This window comes from Protopterus annectens, chromosome 8.part0 (genome assembly GCF_019279795.1).
Source record: "Protopterus annectens isolate FY-2018-M chromosome 8.part0, PAN1.0, whole genome shotgun sequence".
NCBI lineage: Eukaryota > Metazoa > Chordata > Ceratodontiformes > Protopteridae > Protopterus > Protopterus annectens.
The window spans coordinates 199,982,099-199,999,598 of NC_056741.1; the positions used below are offsets into that span (position 1 = coordinate 199,982,099).

A 17,500-nucleotide genomic window follows, 5' to 3' on the forward strand; every position below is an offset into this window, starting at 1 on the left:
GGTTACTCCATTTCTTCTGCAAGATTTTTGTCCACTGTAGAACATTTGATGATAATCTCATGTAAGACAGCTTATTACAGACCATTTTCATTTAATAATTTCTAAGATGTCAAAGTCTATTCTTGTCATCTTGGCCTTAACTATATCAAGTTTAACATATATTCCAGATTCCAATGGTGTATAATTCTTAGTGGGGAATTTTAAAATGGTTGGGTCTATGTCTGTTAGAGATGGACACAAACCAAGACCATATTGACAGGAAGATAAGAAAAAAATGTTACAGTTGGGAGGGTGAGTTGTACCAGCAATTAACAGACAGGGAATAGAGTAAGTGGGATAAGAAAGAATATTGGAGAGAAAAATTATTAATCTGCACCTGTTATATGAAGAAATTTATATTTATTTTCTCTGTTTTTTTTTCTTTTTATCTGTTTTTGTCCATGGTGTGTAATTGCATATCTGTAAAGGTCTAGAAATAATTAGATAATGCTGTGTGCTGCTGTAAATAGTTAACACACTCTGCTATGAGTGTTTTGTTAGTGCCTATAAAGCAAATAAAAATAATTTAAAGAAATGTAAGAACCAAAGACAAAATGAGAATTGTCAATTTTCCAGTGCAAAGCATCTAATCCATAACATTATTCTTTGGGCATTATCATTAAAGAATAACTCCAGAACAGACATAAAACAAAGTCAAAAGCCAAAAGCCTAATGATGAAGCCACACAGTTGTTCCCTTTCCAATGCTTATTGATAGATAATAAACAGAATGCAGTGCAGAGTAAAAGTCAAATGCAAAATCAAACTCATTTACTGCTCAAAAACTGCAACTTAGCCATAAACAGACACCGTGCATAAGTTTGTCTAAATAAGTAAAGTTCAAAGCCAGCAGTATGTCAGTTTCTTCTCAGTATGACATCCAAATATTCAAGCATGAATGGGCTCTTTGTTGCAATCTATGGAGTTTACAGTCCTTCATTCCTGTCACTGTCCTCTCTTCCTGTCTTTCTATTGCGGCAGGTAAGCAAAAAAAAAAAAAAAACCAAAAAAAAAAACAAAAGAATAAATAAATAAATAGAAGAAAAAAAGAAAGAAATACTGCCAAAGCCATTCTTAAACAAAGAACTCTTAGCATGAGTCCTCCTGTACAAATGAAATATCAGTGCTTCAATCAAAAAGAAACATTAAAAAATAGCTATAAATAAACAAACAAACAAATAAACACATTACAGTAGCAGGGCAGGTACTGGAAACACAAGATACCATGAGTATATATTTTTACAAGAAGGTATAAAAATAAAGACGTGTTAAAGGCTTACTTGAGCATTTCCATTTTTTGGTTGTTTTTATGCTGTATGTGAACTGTTGTTTTACTTTTATTCTTGTTATTTTTGTTTGAATTCTATTTACAAGAATTTAAGACCTATCGGTATTGTTTTGATTTTAAATATACCTTACACAGCCGATAAGCTATAAAAATTAATCATAACAAATGACATGATGAATGCTTGTCCATATATGTTGTCTTTTGTGGGTTTGGTCAACTCTGCTTGGAAAGAAACTGTTTCTGAAACTGGTGACCATAACTTTGCCCTCTTTAAATCAACTAGAATGTAAGGTGGAGAAATTTAAGACAATTCAGTGGCAACATTTCAGTTTTTTAACATACTTGGAGCTGGGTATTGTTCCTAGTGGCTTGAGGGTACTTAAGATGGCCTCATTTGAAAATTTACACCCTACGTTATTTAAAAAAATGGCAGGAAATGAATATAAATATAAAGCTGAGCAGTGAATATATGACCTTAATGAATGAATATTTTGTAAATATTGAGAAACAACTACAGGAGGAAATAAACTGGAAACTGATATCTCCATGTTGCCCAACTTTAACTTGTATACTGCCAAGTACAACAGCATGTTAGAATGGTTAAATAAATATGACACTAAGATGGAAGCAGCTAAACACCACAAATTACGCAGGGACATTAAAGATTTTAACAATGGACACATTTTTTCTTGGCAATGGTTTAATGATGCCAAACAACTTAGGAATAATATCAGCACTAATGGGGTTAAATCCACACCAGCAATGGGCTCCCTATATGACCTAGATGATATCTTCTTACTGGCACAGCAATCTCATTTACATATTTTGAGACTAGCAACCCAGCCAATGGACACATAGTACAACAGCCAGTGACTGAATCAAACAGCTCCAACTCTACCTTAGCTTGTTATCCATTGGCTACAAGGAGATTAAGGAAACACCTTCAGTGTTTTCAGCATTGCCAACAAGTTGTTCATCTGAAATTACTGGAAGAGGTGTCCTTTAAGAAAATGAATGCATCCAGAGTTTGCTCGGTACAAAGAAAAAGAGGGAGAAGCTAAAGTGGGTCTCGTCTACACAGCAAGGTTCGGAGATAAGTACTGTACCGAGTTGTTTTATAATTAATATATCAAATGTCATCTTAACGGTGGCTGAAATATCTTTATAATAATAAGGTCTAAATTGTATACCAGCAAATACTGATAATTTGACTGATATGCTCGTGGATTTGAAGTTGTTTACACATGAGCTGAATTTAAAGCTGATTTTTAAGAACAGTATCAATGTATCTAACTTGGTTTGCAAACATAGAAGTGTATTTGTTCCTAATAGTCATATAGTTGTATGTGCATTTTACAATGTAAGTGAACTCCACCTATGTTGCCTCTATGATGTGCAAAAGTTTGGTAAGTTTTATAACTTATCAAGGGAGGAACTGGACACTCTTTGTAAGTTGAAAAAGAATGAAAGCATTGTGATAAAAGAAGCTGCCAAGGGTGGGGCAATTGTTGTAATGAGCAAGAGTAAAATTATTTGCAATCATTGTATACATTTTGTCTGATGAAAACCCTTTCAAGGAAATTACAGATGCTGATATTAACAGAATAATTATTAAGGTTAATTTGATTATTTATGATTTACAGATGATAGATGATATTAGTATTGACATTTTTAACTACTTCACTGTACCTTCTCCTTTTATACTAATACTGTATGACCTTCCCAAAGTGCATAAATCTTTAGATACTCCCCCCATGAGACCCATTGTCTCTGGGAGAAGATGGCTCTCTGAGCCCATTTCTTTTTATTTACAGACTATTTTAGGTCCCTATATTAAGCATGTAAAACGTTATATTAGGCATACTGTGGATTTCCTTATCCAGTTAAACTCTAGGTTTAAAAATGAGACATCTACATGCTTTTTGATGATTGTGTTGGATATAAAATCTCTTTTCATGGTAATACCTAATATATATGGGATATCGTCCATTAGAAATTTACTATTAGAATCTGGTCAAACGATGGGTCGACAGGTAGAAATAGTTTGTGAATTGATGGAAATTGTATTGGAGAATAACATCTTTGTGTTTGATAACAAATATTACCAGCAGATGTCAGGGATAGCTATGGTTACCTCCATTGCCAATATTTATGCTACAATAGTCTTAAATAACTGAGAGAATGAGGTTATATATAATGGTCCTATACATTTTTCGAACAAGGTCTGTTTTTTTAAACACTCTGTGGATGTTTTTTTTTTTTTTTTCATCTGGAATGGTACAGATGAAGGACTCCCTTAGTATTTTGAGATTTTGAATAATAGTACTAACTTCTTAAAATTCTCTATGGCTAGCTCTAAGGATAGTGTTGAATTTTTAGATGTTACCATTCATTATGATGGATTGGATATGCATAAATCAATATATAAGAACCCAATATTTAAAAATAGGTATTCACATAGACAAAGTATGCATGCGCCCCATGTATTTAAAGGAATAGTTAAATAGGGACCTTGTCAATTACCACACACAGATGAAATAAAACAAGAGTTTATAGAAAGGGGCAATGAACCTGATATGTTAACCAACCTTTATAATGAGGTGACCTCTCTAAGAGATACTGTGGCTCAATCGTATTTCGATAGTGAAGCAGAAAATTCTGACATTAATAGTTACATTGCATAAACAATGATTGTACTTTACTTTGTGTAACAACATACAGTAGATGTAGATGTCAAGTAAGAAAAATTATATCTGATAACTGGGCATTTTAAAAGCTATGTCAGAATTACAACAACTAGTGATAAGCCTAGAGTTGCATGTCGTAATTGCTCCAGCCTTAAACAACAATTATGTTATAGAGAGATGCGGAGGAATTTTCAACATATACAGTTTAATAGGAAGGTTACATACCCATGTTGCAACTGTTATTGTTGTAATCTTATTAATAGAGATTCTAGCTTTGTCCATCCATTAACTGCTAAGACATATTATTTTAAGTGTTTTGCAACTTGTATTTCAATGAATGTAATATACCTTGCAAAGTGCAAGCTATGTCCCAGTTTTAATGTTGGAAAATCAACTAGGAGACTTAAAGATAGAATTATTGAATACAACTCAGACATCAAAAGAAATACACCAACAAATGCTTTAAGTAAACATATTGCTGTAACTAGCAAACTACATTCTTTTACTTTTAGAGTTATAGATATGATATTTAAAGACATTAGGAGGGGCAATTTAAATAACAGACTGGAAATAAGAGAGTATAGATGGATTTTACAGGTACAGGCTGATCAATCACCAGGTTTAAATCAAACTGTAACTCTAAAATCTATTCTTAAGCACAAACAGAAATGATTACAAGTTTTTAATAATAAATAGTATTTTATAAAAATAAATATTTTTATATATGTTTTGATTCTATTTTTTGGCATGTTTTTAGCACACTAAGAATGTAATTTATTATATGTCTTTAAGACTACATTAATGGATTGTTTTTGTTTTTCTATTGGGTGTTACACGGGGTAAAGGTTTGATTTAAATGTATTTAGTTTGAGGAATAATGTTAGCACTGATGAAGGGGTTGTGACCTGAAAGCTTTGCTTCTTGTATTGTAATATTAAAGGCTTATTGTTACGATGCTCAGTTCTTTTTTTTTTTTTTTTTTGGTTGTTTTATGCTGTATGTAAACTGTTGTTTTACTTTTATTCTTGTTAATTTTCACACATTTCTAATATGCCAAGGAATTAAGCCATTGGAGATCAAATATACTAACTGACAAAGGAGAATACTCTTATGTAAACTATTAACAAAGAAAAAAAGGAAAAGAAAAACTAGCAAGCTGTACTTGTTACTCAACAAAAAATATACTTTCCTCTTAATTCTGTTGTTAAAATGGTTGATCATTTCTAGAAACTAATTCAGTGTTGTATAGCATGTTCTGCAATGTTCATGTTTCCTGAATTAAAGTTCAAGTTTGGCAGCTATGTTACCATGTAGTTAAATTAGTCTTTTATATATTCTGAGTATTAATCACATTTCTAACCACAAAGGTGCTTTTCCTTGTGGTTGTTGTTCTGCTTGTTGTTACATTATTTCAGACTTCATTAAATACATGGTATCAAAAACTGTTATTTCTTAAATATAGTACTTTCTTTAAGATCTAAAGGCTTCATTTAATAAATGGTATAAAAAACTGTTATTTCTTAAATATAGCACTTTCTTTAAGATCCAAGACATTAAACATGGAAATTAATTGGAACTATTTTCTCAGTTAGCACTTACATTTTATTGGATGCTTCCAATTTGTTACATTTTTAAACTATTGTTCAGTAAATTGCTGAACTCTGTTGAAGACATAGCAATGTTACCTGAATTGTTAATGCTGTTCTTTAAATAATGTTTATTTCTGCCTTATAATCTTACTTTATGTCTGCTTGTCTCAACAATCAACAGACCAATTCTTTGATAAATAAGTCAGTCAAATGAATAAAGAATGTGTCTATATAATAGTGATATGTGTATCTAGGTCTAGTACTGATAAACTATAAAAGCACATCCTTCTATGCTATCTATGTTTAATAAATTAAACCAAGTAATACCTGTTCCTTCTTTCTAGCTTTGGACTAAGGAATTTTAATTTAAATGTCACTAGAATAGGCTATTACAGAAATTAAAAATGCTACCTTATATCATCTGTTATTTTTTAAATTGAGAGTGAGGAAAGAGGCCCCCTAGTGATTCCTCCTTCCTTGAACTAAACACTGTTACTTTTCTTTTCAGACTGATGCTAACTATAACCATAATGCCTCCCCTTCCCTCAAACCCAACCCTACACCTTGGCTTCATAAAACGTTCCTCATAACAAGACACACTTGGACAAACATTTACAAACACACACAGACAACAGTACATTTATCCCCTAACCTAACCCTATCCCTAAAATACACAAACTCACACGCAAACATACAACACCTATTCTTCATTCATACCTGACCCTAACCTGACCCTAACCCTAATTACACACACAAACAATCCCACCCCTCCAAGCCTACTTACCTATTTTGACATTACATAGTATCGACATTTCCACTGCTTGGCTATCCATACCATCAACGTTGAATTACTGTCCTGTGTTTGTCAAAGAAACTGCATTCCATGAAACATGGCAGGCCCATATACGTAAAATAAATCAGTGGTGTCTTTATGATAGGAATAAATAGAAAATAGAGCACTCCAAAGTTATTCTACAAACCTGTAAAATAACACAGCCTTGTCCAGTGACTTCGATTGTGTAATTGCCAAATAATTTCTCCAGATAGTACTGCTGAAGTAGTAAACGGTTTTCTTCATTGACTTGTATAGTTGATAACAATGCTTCACCTTTGTAAATGTTTACATTTGCTTGAAGTGTGGCACTGTTAAACATGGCACCAAATTTTCCAAGTGCATTGAAACCAACCACAGTATCCTGAAAAAACAATTTTGAATAGCATCATATGGCAAGAAATTATACTTATTTTACAGTAAATTACATAACTTTCTGTTACATTTTAATTATTAATCAGAACAAAACTGTTGAGTGAATAATTAATTCCTTTAAGGTTTCATTGTAAAAAAATATGACTTCCTTTTATAAGGGTATTTTTTGAACTATCTTAGATTGAAGTGAAATGCACATCATTGAAAATATGCAATACTGATATGTAAATATGAAGAACACATTGTAAAACACAGGAAATATTCATTGTATCTCACATGCATAAAATTAAAGATTTTTTTTTGTGTATTCTTGTAATAAATATAGTTTCTAGATAAGGCTATGCAGACTTTTACAAACATGGTAGCACTATCCAATTAAAATATACCTATCTCTTAGAGGAATGAGTATAATTCTTGTACAAATATGATTAAAGCTAGGAATTACTAATTAGTTTAATTCTGCAGTCCTTAGTTTGATTCCCTCAGTTTGCTTTTGTCTGTTTTGCCTAACGAGTAACTGAGCAAGTCCAGTCAAATTTAAAACTTTTATTGTTTCAATCTTTGCACATTATAGTCATTAGATTTTAAATTTAAACAATTCTTGATAATTAATGTTAACTTTCAGTGTCATCAAGTACTTCCTCAGAACATGCTTTGTTGCCTTATTACAGACATAACGTTACATTACTTTATGCTATTTAATGTTAAGTTTGTGTTTTCCACAGTTAATTCATGGAATATTTGGCAATATTTGAGGGTCTGTGCTCTTTCAACATTTAAATATTTTAACAATTTTTTCAAGTGGTGTTCATTGTAAAATGATTGCCAATGCTGAATATTAAAATACACATTTTCCCATAATATCTCCAATATGCTCAGGAAATCCTGACTTCAAAACTATTCTAAATAGCAAATTTCTTAAGGAATCCTAAAAGAAAATGCCATTACTACCTATTGAGCATTTTCTCTGGATAGCATATTAGATTTTGGACCTGTGATAAGAAAACTGAAAGGTTCAATTCTAGATTTATGAGGCCAGCTTACACAACAGTGCATACCTGGGATAGCACACCTACAAACAGTTACTCCACAAGAACTGAAGCTCTGCAGGCAATTGAAGATTTGTATAGCAATTGCAATTCCATAGCAAGAGCTGTTCACACTGCAGGATCATACTTTTTTCCAATGCTGTTAAATAATTGTATAGACTATTATTTTCAGTGGATGTATTTGGCAGAGCAAAATCTCCATCTGTACTTGGTCAAACACACTGTAGACATTAGTTGGTATATTGTTTAAATGCCTCCTGCAGTAGTTCTTAAGTACATGTGAAGCTGCATTGTAGTTTAAGTAGAATATTGAAGTTACCCTCTTCATCCATAGTGGCCATACCAAACTATAAACGTCAGCTGTTGAAGCTATGCCTTCTTAGTTTGATACGATCACATAACTTCCTATAATGCTGGAGTTTACAATCTGTGCAGAGCATAGTTTTTCTTTGTCCTGCACGGACTGTTATTTTTGATATATAGTTGTCACTATGGTGTTAAGTATTTTCTAGATCTAACAACTGCACCTGTATGCCAGATATAGTTCTGCAGGCAGACAGATGTCTGCTGTTAGTTCTGACATATAGGTACACCTTTTGTGATAACCATCATCAGCTAAAGTCAACAATTAGATGGTCTGCTCCCCGTCCATTCCCCACAAAACAAGCAGAAAACATAGCCCATGCAACAATTTTATTGGAATACTGAAAACATTTATCTAATCATCACGACTGTAATCATAGGCAACTTCTTCAGACAGTAAAAATCAAGCTATAATTTCAGCAAAATAATACACCATTGTCACAGGAAACTAACAGTGAGACAAATCAAAATTAGTTTTCCCTTTTATTAGCCAGATACACCAAGAATAATCTTCCTTATAAACTCGAATAAATGAAAAATTTATTGTGGCATGTTTCACTGTGGTTGGTTTTCTGTGACACAGTAGTATTCTTTGATCTTTGTTTGATTTTCAGCAGCTCTGTTTTTGACACAACATCTCTCCTTTTGGTTTGAACTGCAATTTCAACCTCATGGACAGTGCAGAGCAAGGGTAGAGTATGGTACCACTGCTCACATTGGGCTTGTCCAACCACAGTGTCCTTGGTTCATCAGATAATTACAACAGCACTGAGGACATTTCACTCCACTCACCTTGACAATAGTACTAGTGAAGTAGCCAAGAAATTCTGGGGTGATTTAAAGAGGGATCCACCCCATGAGTAGTTTCATTGGCATAGAATGTTAGTGAAGGTCATCTCCTGCTCCTTGGATAGCAGGTATATTACACATTTCTCATATTTGTGCAGTGAGTACTCCATCCCTGGTATGATGTTAGAGCAAGTGGATGAGTTAGATTTTAGTATTAGTATAGCACTGCAAGGAGGTGTTTACTCTCAAGATACTACTTAGATTCTTTCATAATCACTATATATTTTGTATTTATTGTTCTTATAAATCTATGCTTATGTGCATATATCTATATCAGTCTATCTATATACATATCTATATATATATATATCTGGTTTACCATCACTAAATCGAACTACCATGTGTCGAACGGTTGTATGGTCGAAAATAAATGTCGCAAAAAAAAAGAGGTCGAGGATTCCCAATGTTGAATTATGAAAAAACACTGGCAGGTGTCAAAACCGCAAATTAGATGTAGTCTGCAGTGTAGAGACATGGTTAGCTGTATTTAAACACATATCCAACATAAAAAATGCTATCTCCACAGTCTGGAACCCTACAGAAAATTCAAACCACGGCATTCATGTCAGGCGAGTATAACAGGGTCAACCTAAACCATCAACTTCCGCAGTATTGCAATGAAAGACACCTGTGCATAGTACGTACTGTACCCCGTTTACCAGCATACACATTTGTCATGAAATATACACCAGAAATATATGGTTTTGTCACATATCCACTCTAAACAATGACAATACATATTAGAAAGAACAGTGTTGAGCTACAATGTGCAAAAACTCCCTAACACTTAACTCATCCCTCCTATCCAACAACTCTGTGAATCAAGCTTCCTTATTTACTAATTTCCGCATCTTCGGTGCTGGTGGAATACCACTGGTTAGTCTACTCTTGATATCCTCCACTCTATTTTCTTCATGCTGCACAGCATGCAACTCTGGCTTTCCCATCAAACTTCTAAGTTGACGGTGCCACCCTTCTGCAGCATTCTGGCTCCTAGGATATCTGAGGCCACAGGTATCCCATTGATTACAGAAGTTCACGTTAAATAATGGCGGCAATCATTCCATTGTGTTGCTACACATACTTATCTCCTTGGTCTTCCTGATACATACTTCTTCCTAACCTGCACAGAGGCTTAGCATTATCAGGCATATCAGATTCTATTTCTTGCAGTGCACCTTCCACATACTCTGGATCTATGAATGCCAATGCAAGGGTCTGCTTACATAGTAGAGCAAATGGGATTGACTTACCAATGTCATCTGCAAGGTGTAAATACTGAATCTGCCACCAAACAATTTGACATAAATGGAACCAGCAACCCTTTGTAATGCTACTACTGAAATGTGTCTGTATCGCGTTTACTGCACCCTTTTCAAAGTCACTGAGTACAAGTCAAGGGCTTAACTTATAGTCATGCCTACAGCACAAATTGAATACACAGTCCCAAAACATATTGTAACATGCTTCTGACTTGGAGGGGAGTATACCATATTGTACTGGAATAACTTTACTAACGCCAGCAACTTCAAGTTTGCAATGGATAGTGTAGATTTGTTTGCACTCTGAGGTACTAATAGGAACTCTCCTATCCACTAGGATATAATCAGAATTATACATAACTTCCAGGTTAGTCTCAGTAGTGATAATGACACAATTACCAGTAGGAGATGCAGATCCCGTGTGTTCTATCACTAATTGGTAATTTTTTATGGGTAGGTGTCTAGGTGTTAGATCAGATTCTTAATGTCAGAGACTATACTTTTCCTTTTACCTTGCCTAACCCTACAGACTATCTGCTTCAATGCCAATGTATTTGGTAGGACATTCACCAGAGTTGTGGGTGCATCTGCTAATATCTCCGAGATCACTTTACAAGGGCCTTCAATAGAACTCTCCGCCCTTCTCTTCAATCTCTCCCTCACATCAGGTACTGCAGCCCTGACTGTATCTGGAGCCTATATATGCCCTGTGCTCTTTAGAAGTATGTGACCACCCCCACCGCCTGTTGTTATACACCTTCCTTTGCATTTGTCACTCAGTTTTTTACAACAGCACCAGTATATTTTGTCACTTGATGTCTTCTCTTGAATATACTGATATCCATCTACATATAGCATGGGTTTCCTCTTGTGGCTTTGGATTGTTCCGTACGTCTCACCCAGCTTTCCCAGAACATGTGCTATGTCTTCCTAAGATGTTGAAGCAGTACTACAACAAATACTGTATAGCCGCAAGTCAGTTTACAACATTTCACTGCTCATATGCCTGTTTAACATTGTGTTACCATACTGTAGCTACATACCTTGCCATTTCTTGGTAGTAGCACCTTGGCGGGTTCTGTAATCTTGCTCGTTTGTAGCCTTAATGTTAATTTGGCTCCATAGTATTCAGCAAGCCTGCATATGCTGTTTGTATGGAGAGTGCTGCCAGTGTCAATGATGTGCACAGATGGTTTGGATGGTTGCAGTTCATGCTGTCGACTTCTGAACATTGATTCGGCATTTTCTAGTCGACCATGTTGTTGTCAATATTCTGTACTGTATGGATTCCGTCTTCAACGTTCCGTTGCTCAACCAACGTACCTTTGATTTTGTGATGGTAACCATATATATATATATATATATATATATATATATATATATATATATTTATGGTGCATTTTAGTTTGCTGAGGTCTAACTTCAGCGAGCACCTATTCAGCGATCGCATTTCAATGAAAATCATTTCAGGGATTCACTGAATATACCAAGGGCATGTAAATGCTTGCCCTACAACACAATGGACTGACATGCAACTAAATCGAACCGACTGAAGTGGGGGGCAGCAATCCCCACAGCCTCCCTAACTATATATACCGACTCTGAGATCACACTACAGTGGAGAAAAGGGCAAAGGTGAGTAGTTGGCCAGCTACTTCTTTGCCCTTGTTAATTCAGTGAATCACTGATGCAATTATCGTTGAAGTGTGGGGGCTGAATAGGTGTTTGCTGATGCTAAACTTTGATGAACTAATATAGACCCATACACGCACACACACACACACACACACACACACACACACACACACACACACACACACACACACACACACACACACACACACACACACACACACACACACAAAGTTCCTTTAATATTTTGATCAATTGAATTATATAAAATGTTTTATTTATTATTTCATCTAAAGCTCTTTCTTTATACCAAGACTTAATCAAATTATTTGAATGAGACAAATATTTATTTATTTGATCATTATAATAGACACCAGCACATATATCACTAAGATGGATGACACCTTATCCAACACTGCCAATTACAGGGCAGAGTCCCCCGATACAGTTGACCAAAGCTTTCTCAATATTGATAAAGCACTGCTCAACCTCTGTTGCAAAGATCTGATCTCCGACTGGGAAATTGACTATATGACAGTTCAATCCCCCCTAATCAGGGGGATGTTTGACATCCTAAAAACACACAAGGACTCCGCAACTCCCCCCCCCCCCTTAGACACATTGTGGCATCGAAGAAAACCAAGACTGAGTTCATCTCTGCCCTACTTTATTTTTACTTGAACCCCATAGTACAGGAGTCCCAGTTCTATCTGAGGGACTCCTGGGAATTCTTAAATGCAATCCACCAGCATCCTCCCATTGCTGGCTACTGCACACTAGTCACTATTGATGTAGTGGCCCTGTAACTCAGCATCCCTCACCAACAAGGCTTAGAAAGTGTGGTAAAATACCTAGCTGATTACATCCACACCCCAGCATAAAGAATCCAAGTGCTTATCTCGCTTTTAAGACTAATACTCAAAAACTATTTCTTCTTGTTTAATGGTACTATCTACTAACAATTCCAAGGGGTGGCCAGGGTGCCAAAATGGCGCCAACCTGTGCCAACTTAGTTCTAAGCTGGTGGGAAGCCGACATTCTCATGAACCTGGCTGGATTTGAGTCCATTTGTCTATATAAGCATTATATAGACAACATTTGTGTCTTCTGTAAAGGGCCCCAAGAAGAACTGGACCCCTTTCTGGACAGAATTAGTCATAGCATCGACTTCTTAGACTTCACTCTCTCGGGCAAAGGGAAGGAAGTCCACTTTCTAAAAGTCACGTTGTCCCTCAACCCCCTCATCAATAAATTTGCCACCAACATCCACAGAAAACAGACCTTCCATAACAATTACCTCGACTTTACCAGCCAACACTCCTTCTTCATGAAGAAAAATATTGTCAAGGGGCAAATTGTGTGGTTAAGCCACATGGTCAGCGAAGACAACACATTTAAGAGAGAATGCCAATTTCTAAAAAAGCTTTTCGCTGAGAAACATTACCCTGAAGGGCTGATCAACAATATCCTGAGTGAGATCTGTGAAAAGAGACTCCACAGATACCCCCCATCTCAAGTTATGGTTTTAGCAGCCCAAATAAATCCACTGCCTCTAAAGACAGCTCTAGATTCCCCCTGCCAATCTCCCTACACTTGGAATCCTTAACAACCATCATAACAAGAAACTGGGAGATCATTAAAAGCAGTAAAGATCTGCACAAAGCCCTTGGGCCCTCTCCAGCCTTTAGCTACAGGAAAACACTGTCTCTAAAAGCGATGTTCAACATAACTCCCTCAGCTTCCAATTCCAGCTCTTTCCGATCACCTGGTATGCATTGTTGTGGCAAAAGCATTTGCTGCCAATTCATAGCCAAAGGGGAATCCTTCACCTTAAAATCCCAGAGACACCGTCTCCAGTTCCAAGAAGCTTTTGACTGGAACACTGCCAGCATAGTGTACCTAGCAGTCTGCGAGCAATGCAGAGTTTTCTATGTGGGCAAAAAGTTAGAAAGCTCAGTGACCATATCAAGGAACACTAACAGGCACTAAGAAACCATGACATCAAAAATATCCTGGCTAAACACAGCCTACCCAGCTCACGGTGTAAAAGATTCCTCTTCCTAGTCGTGGAAAAAGTTGCCATTCCATGCGTTGGTAGCAACCCCCAGCTGGAAGTCAAAGAACTTAGATGGCAGGTGAAAATCCAGGCTGACATGCCCCCAGGTCTGAATGGGAATATAAATATTAAAAATATCCTTAAATGGATTAGATAGGGTAGGAGTAGTCCCTTCCCCCCTAACAGTCAGTTGCAAAAGTTTTTTTAAAAAATCTGTGTCTGCATAAGTTGACTTGTATTTCTGACGAAGTTCAACCATGTAACATTACCGGAATGAACAAAAGTACTCAAATACCTTTTATTTATTTTTCAAATAAATTATTCAGAACTAAAGAGACTCTGCTCCATATTTTCCTCCATATCCAAAAGGTTTTTATTTTCATCATTTATTTATTTGAGTTTGCTAAGTGGGAAAGTCTGACTGGATAAAGCCCAAAAGCCCATTTTCATTTGAGGCCTGGGGAGAAAATCTCTCAGAGGTACATTTAAGACACTTATGTCAGAAGAAATTATTCAGAAAAGTACATTACAGAGATAGTTCTTAAGAGGTATAGATACAATCAGGTATACAAAGATAAAATTCCTTCTGTGGTGAGAGTATTCATGATATCAAATTTAAAGTATAAATCATTTAGCGTGCAATAGTTAATGTGCAACATATGTGACAAACATATTTAAAAATTTTAAAGATTTTGAATGACTGGTTAAATAAAGTTTTTATGTATAAAGAATTATGTAATTGAAACTAGTCATTTTTTGAAGTTTTGAATGTTATAATTTACTCATGTTTGGAGCTTTTCTCCCCGGGCCTGTACTGAAAATGGATATGTATCCAGTTTGACTAGCCCGGTCAACAAATATAAAATAAATAAATAAATAAATAAAACATCTTAAACATAGAAATCACAAGACACGGGTAAGGATGGTTGTGGTATAGATGCCAATAATAAATAAATGAGTGTGAAACATTAGCCAGTAAATAGTCAATAGCTAAAGCTAGAAGGGGGGGGGGGTCAGGTGTTGTATAGCTGATTAGTCAAAGATAGCAGGAATAAGAATAGGAGGATATATACTGATGTAAAACCTGGTTATAAGAGAGTGGGGGGGGCACTTGAAGGAGATGGATAAAGTGGGAATGTCAGAACAAAATAGAAATGTAAAGTGTGGATTAAGATAGGAAGGTAAAAAAGGACAGTAGAGTTATCTAGGTGGTAAGCATATGCAATACCATGTGTGATTTAGGTGCTGTTTTAGTAAGAGCTTGAAGGTGGATAGTTTCATAGCCTATTTTAGGTATGTTGGGATGGAATTTCAGAGATTAGATACATAATGGGAGTATACTGCGTTCGCTGGTGAGTAATTAGACTCTGTTATAATTTCTAAGAGTTTATTATCTGAGCAAAGATTTCTACCTAGAGGGTAGTGTGTCAGGGTGTCTTTTGGAGTTAGATATTTTTCTGGTGCATGTATTTGAGTATAAGCAGTAGTAAGTTGCGAGTACACAAAATAGTTTGGTAGCTGAAGCCACTTTAGTTGTTTCAGGGTTGTGCAAGACTGCATTTCAAATGTTTGGTTTGTAGCGGATTTGATTTGAGTTTCTCTAGTGTTTCTTTCAATGCCTTGTAATATGTTTTGATCAGATGAGGTTATTGTCAATTAGGATATCTAGAAGTTTTCTTTAGGTTACAATTTCAATTCTTGTGTTGCTGATTATGGTTATTTTGAAAGATTTGTGTAAGTTTGCTATTGTTTAGGAGTGAAAATTTTTCTGGGGGCTTAAAAGTAGTGTCACCTTTTAGCTGTATGTTCTGATGCTGGTGAAAGCATTTTGCATTATGTGCTGAAGTACTGGTAAATATAAGAGCTGAATCATCTCATACTGTAGCAGGAAATGTGGCAGAAGGTACATTGTTCTTAACATTCAATAAAAAGGAGCCTAATATTGACCTCTGTGGGACACTCACCCTGGCTAGATGGAAGAAGGAGAGGTTTCATTTCCATTTGACTATTTGTTGCCTTTCAATCAGTTGTCCAAACTACTGAAAGGATGGCTGGAGCCAAGATCATTAATTGCAGCTCAGATATCAAAGGTGAATTATTGCTTTTAAGAAGGAATTTGTGTACAGTGCAGATATTAGGACTATGAATCATGAGAACGCCTCATTAACATACACTACTTTGCAACATTTCCCGTTTGCATTTCATTATATTTAAGGCATTTCTTGTTAGCATAAGTGACCTTTGTGAACTTTGCCTTTGCTACTCTCATTCATAAATATCAGCTATACCCTATCACATTTGGGAAAACTGCTATGAATACTGCCCTATAAGTTGTTGAAGAAAACTGTCTTTGATATTTGCACTGTGAGTTGCACATTTCGAGAAATATGCATTGTTATTTATATTGCTAATTATACAACTGAACATATGCTTTCATAGCTCTGTAAATATCTCCATAAACATGCACTCATAGAGGAAGCTCTTACTGTTATGTGAAAGTTTATGTCTGGTTAACAAAAATGGTCTAACAATGTATGTCTAGGTTGTACAGTTTCCACGATATGCAAATTTGTTTGTGACAACTTAGCAAACAAAGATCAAAGAATATTGTTAGAATACCCCACAGGTACATTTAATAAAGGTTACAGAGTTAAGACACACCTTCACCACAAGATACATTTCAACACATATGTAGGCCAAAGAAGCCTGAAGGAGCAGAGGCTACAGAAGTAAGGGAATAACACAGTAAGTACTGTTGCCTAAAACATTTGCTAAAAATGGCCTACAGATGACTAGTAACAGAGAAGGAATCACTCACTGAAATAGAGTATTCAAAAGAAACAATATAAGAAGTATATAAAATGTTCATGAGCAAAAGTCTAAAAGTTATGTTAAGCTAAAACTGAAAGCTTCAAAAATGAAGAATTCAAAGCTGCAGGAGTGCACTGATGAGGAAAATGTATCAGTAAGAAAGATTTTATTAGTGTAGTAAAACAGGAAGAAATACTACCTCATCAGAGCTCTAGATAATTGTTTGTTTTTGTCACTCAGCTTTTGCAAGGGAAAGCAACCTACAAAGGAAAAAGAAAGTTTGATGATAGTGTTCACTCACAATGAGACAGAAAGAGAGTGACACAATGAAAAACAAGGAAATAAGAATATTGTGATACTTAAATGAAGCAGAGCTAGAACAACCTAAAGAAAAAAATAATGGATATTGACAGACAAGTTAACCTTGAACAGAACTCTAATGATATTCGGATAGAGCCAAAATAGAAAACCTAAACAGAAATAAAAGGAGATTCTCTGGATCATGTGTAAAATGTAAAAGAACAGAAATAAGATAGATAAGGTAGAGATAAAAACAGTCTGAGAAATACTGTCATGAGATTCCTCTCCAAGAAGAGGCAGAAGACACTCAGACTCCAGTGTCTGTATTAGAAGAATCCATTCTACTTCAGAAAAAACTGAACGAGAGGA

At 35.4% G+C, this 17,500-nt stretch overlaps 1 protein-coding gene across 1 annotated transcript in view; it reads right to left on the reverse strand.

Annotated features, from left to right (window-relative positions):
- Positions 1-17,500, reverse strand: part of LOC122808699 (alpha-2-macroglobulin-like protein 1) — a 1,234,219-nt gene that overhangs the window by 111,649 nt on the left and 1,105,070 nt on the right. The window contains exon 30 of the mRNA XM_044079685.1: positions 6,583-6,798. Within this exon, the coding sequence (XP_043935620.1) occupies positions 6,583-6,798 (216 nt within the window). The remainder of the gene's footprint in view (positions 1-6,582; positions 6,799-17,500) is intronic.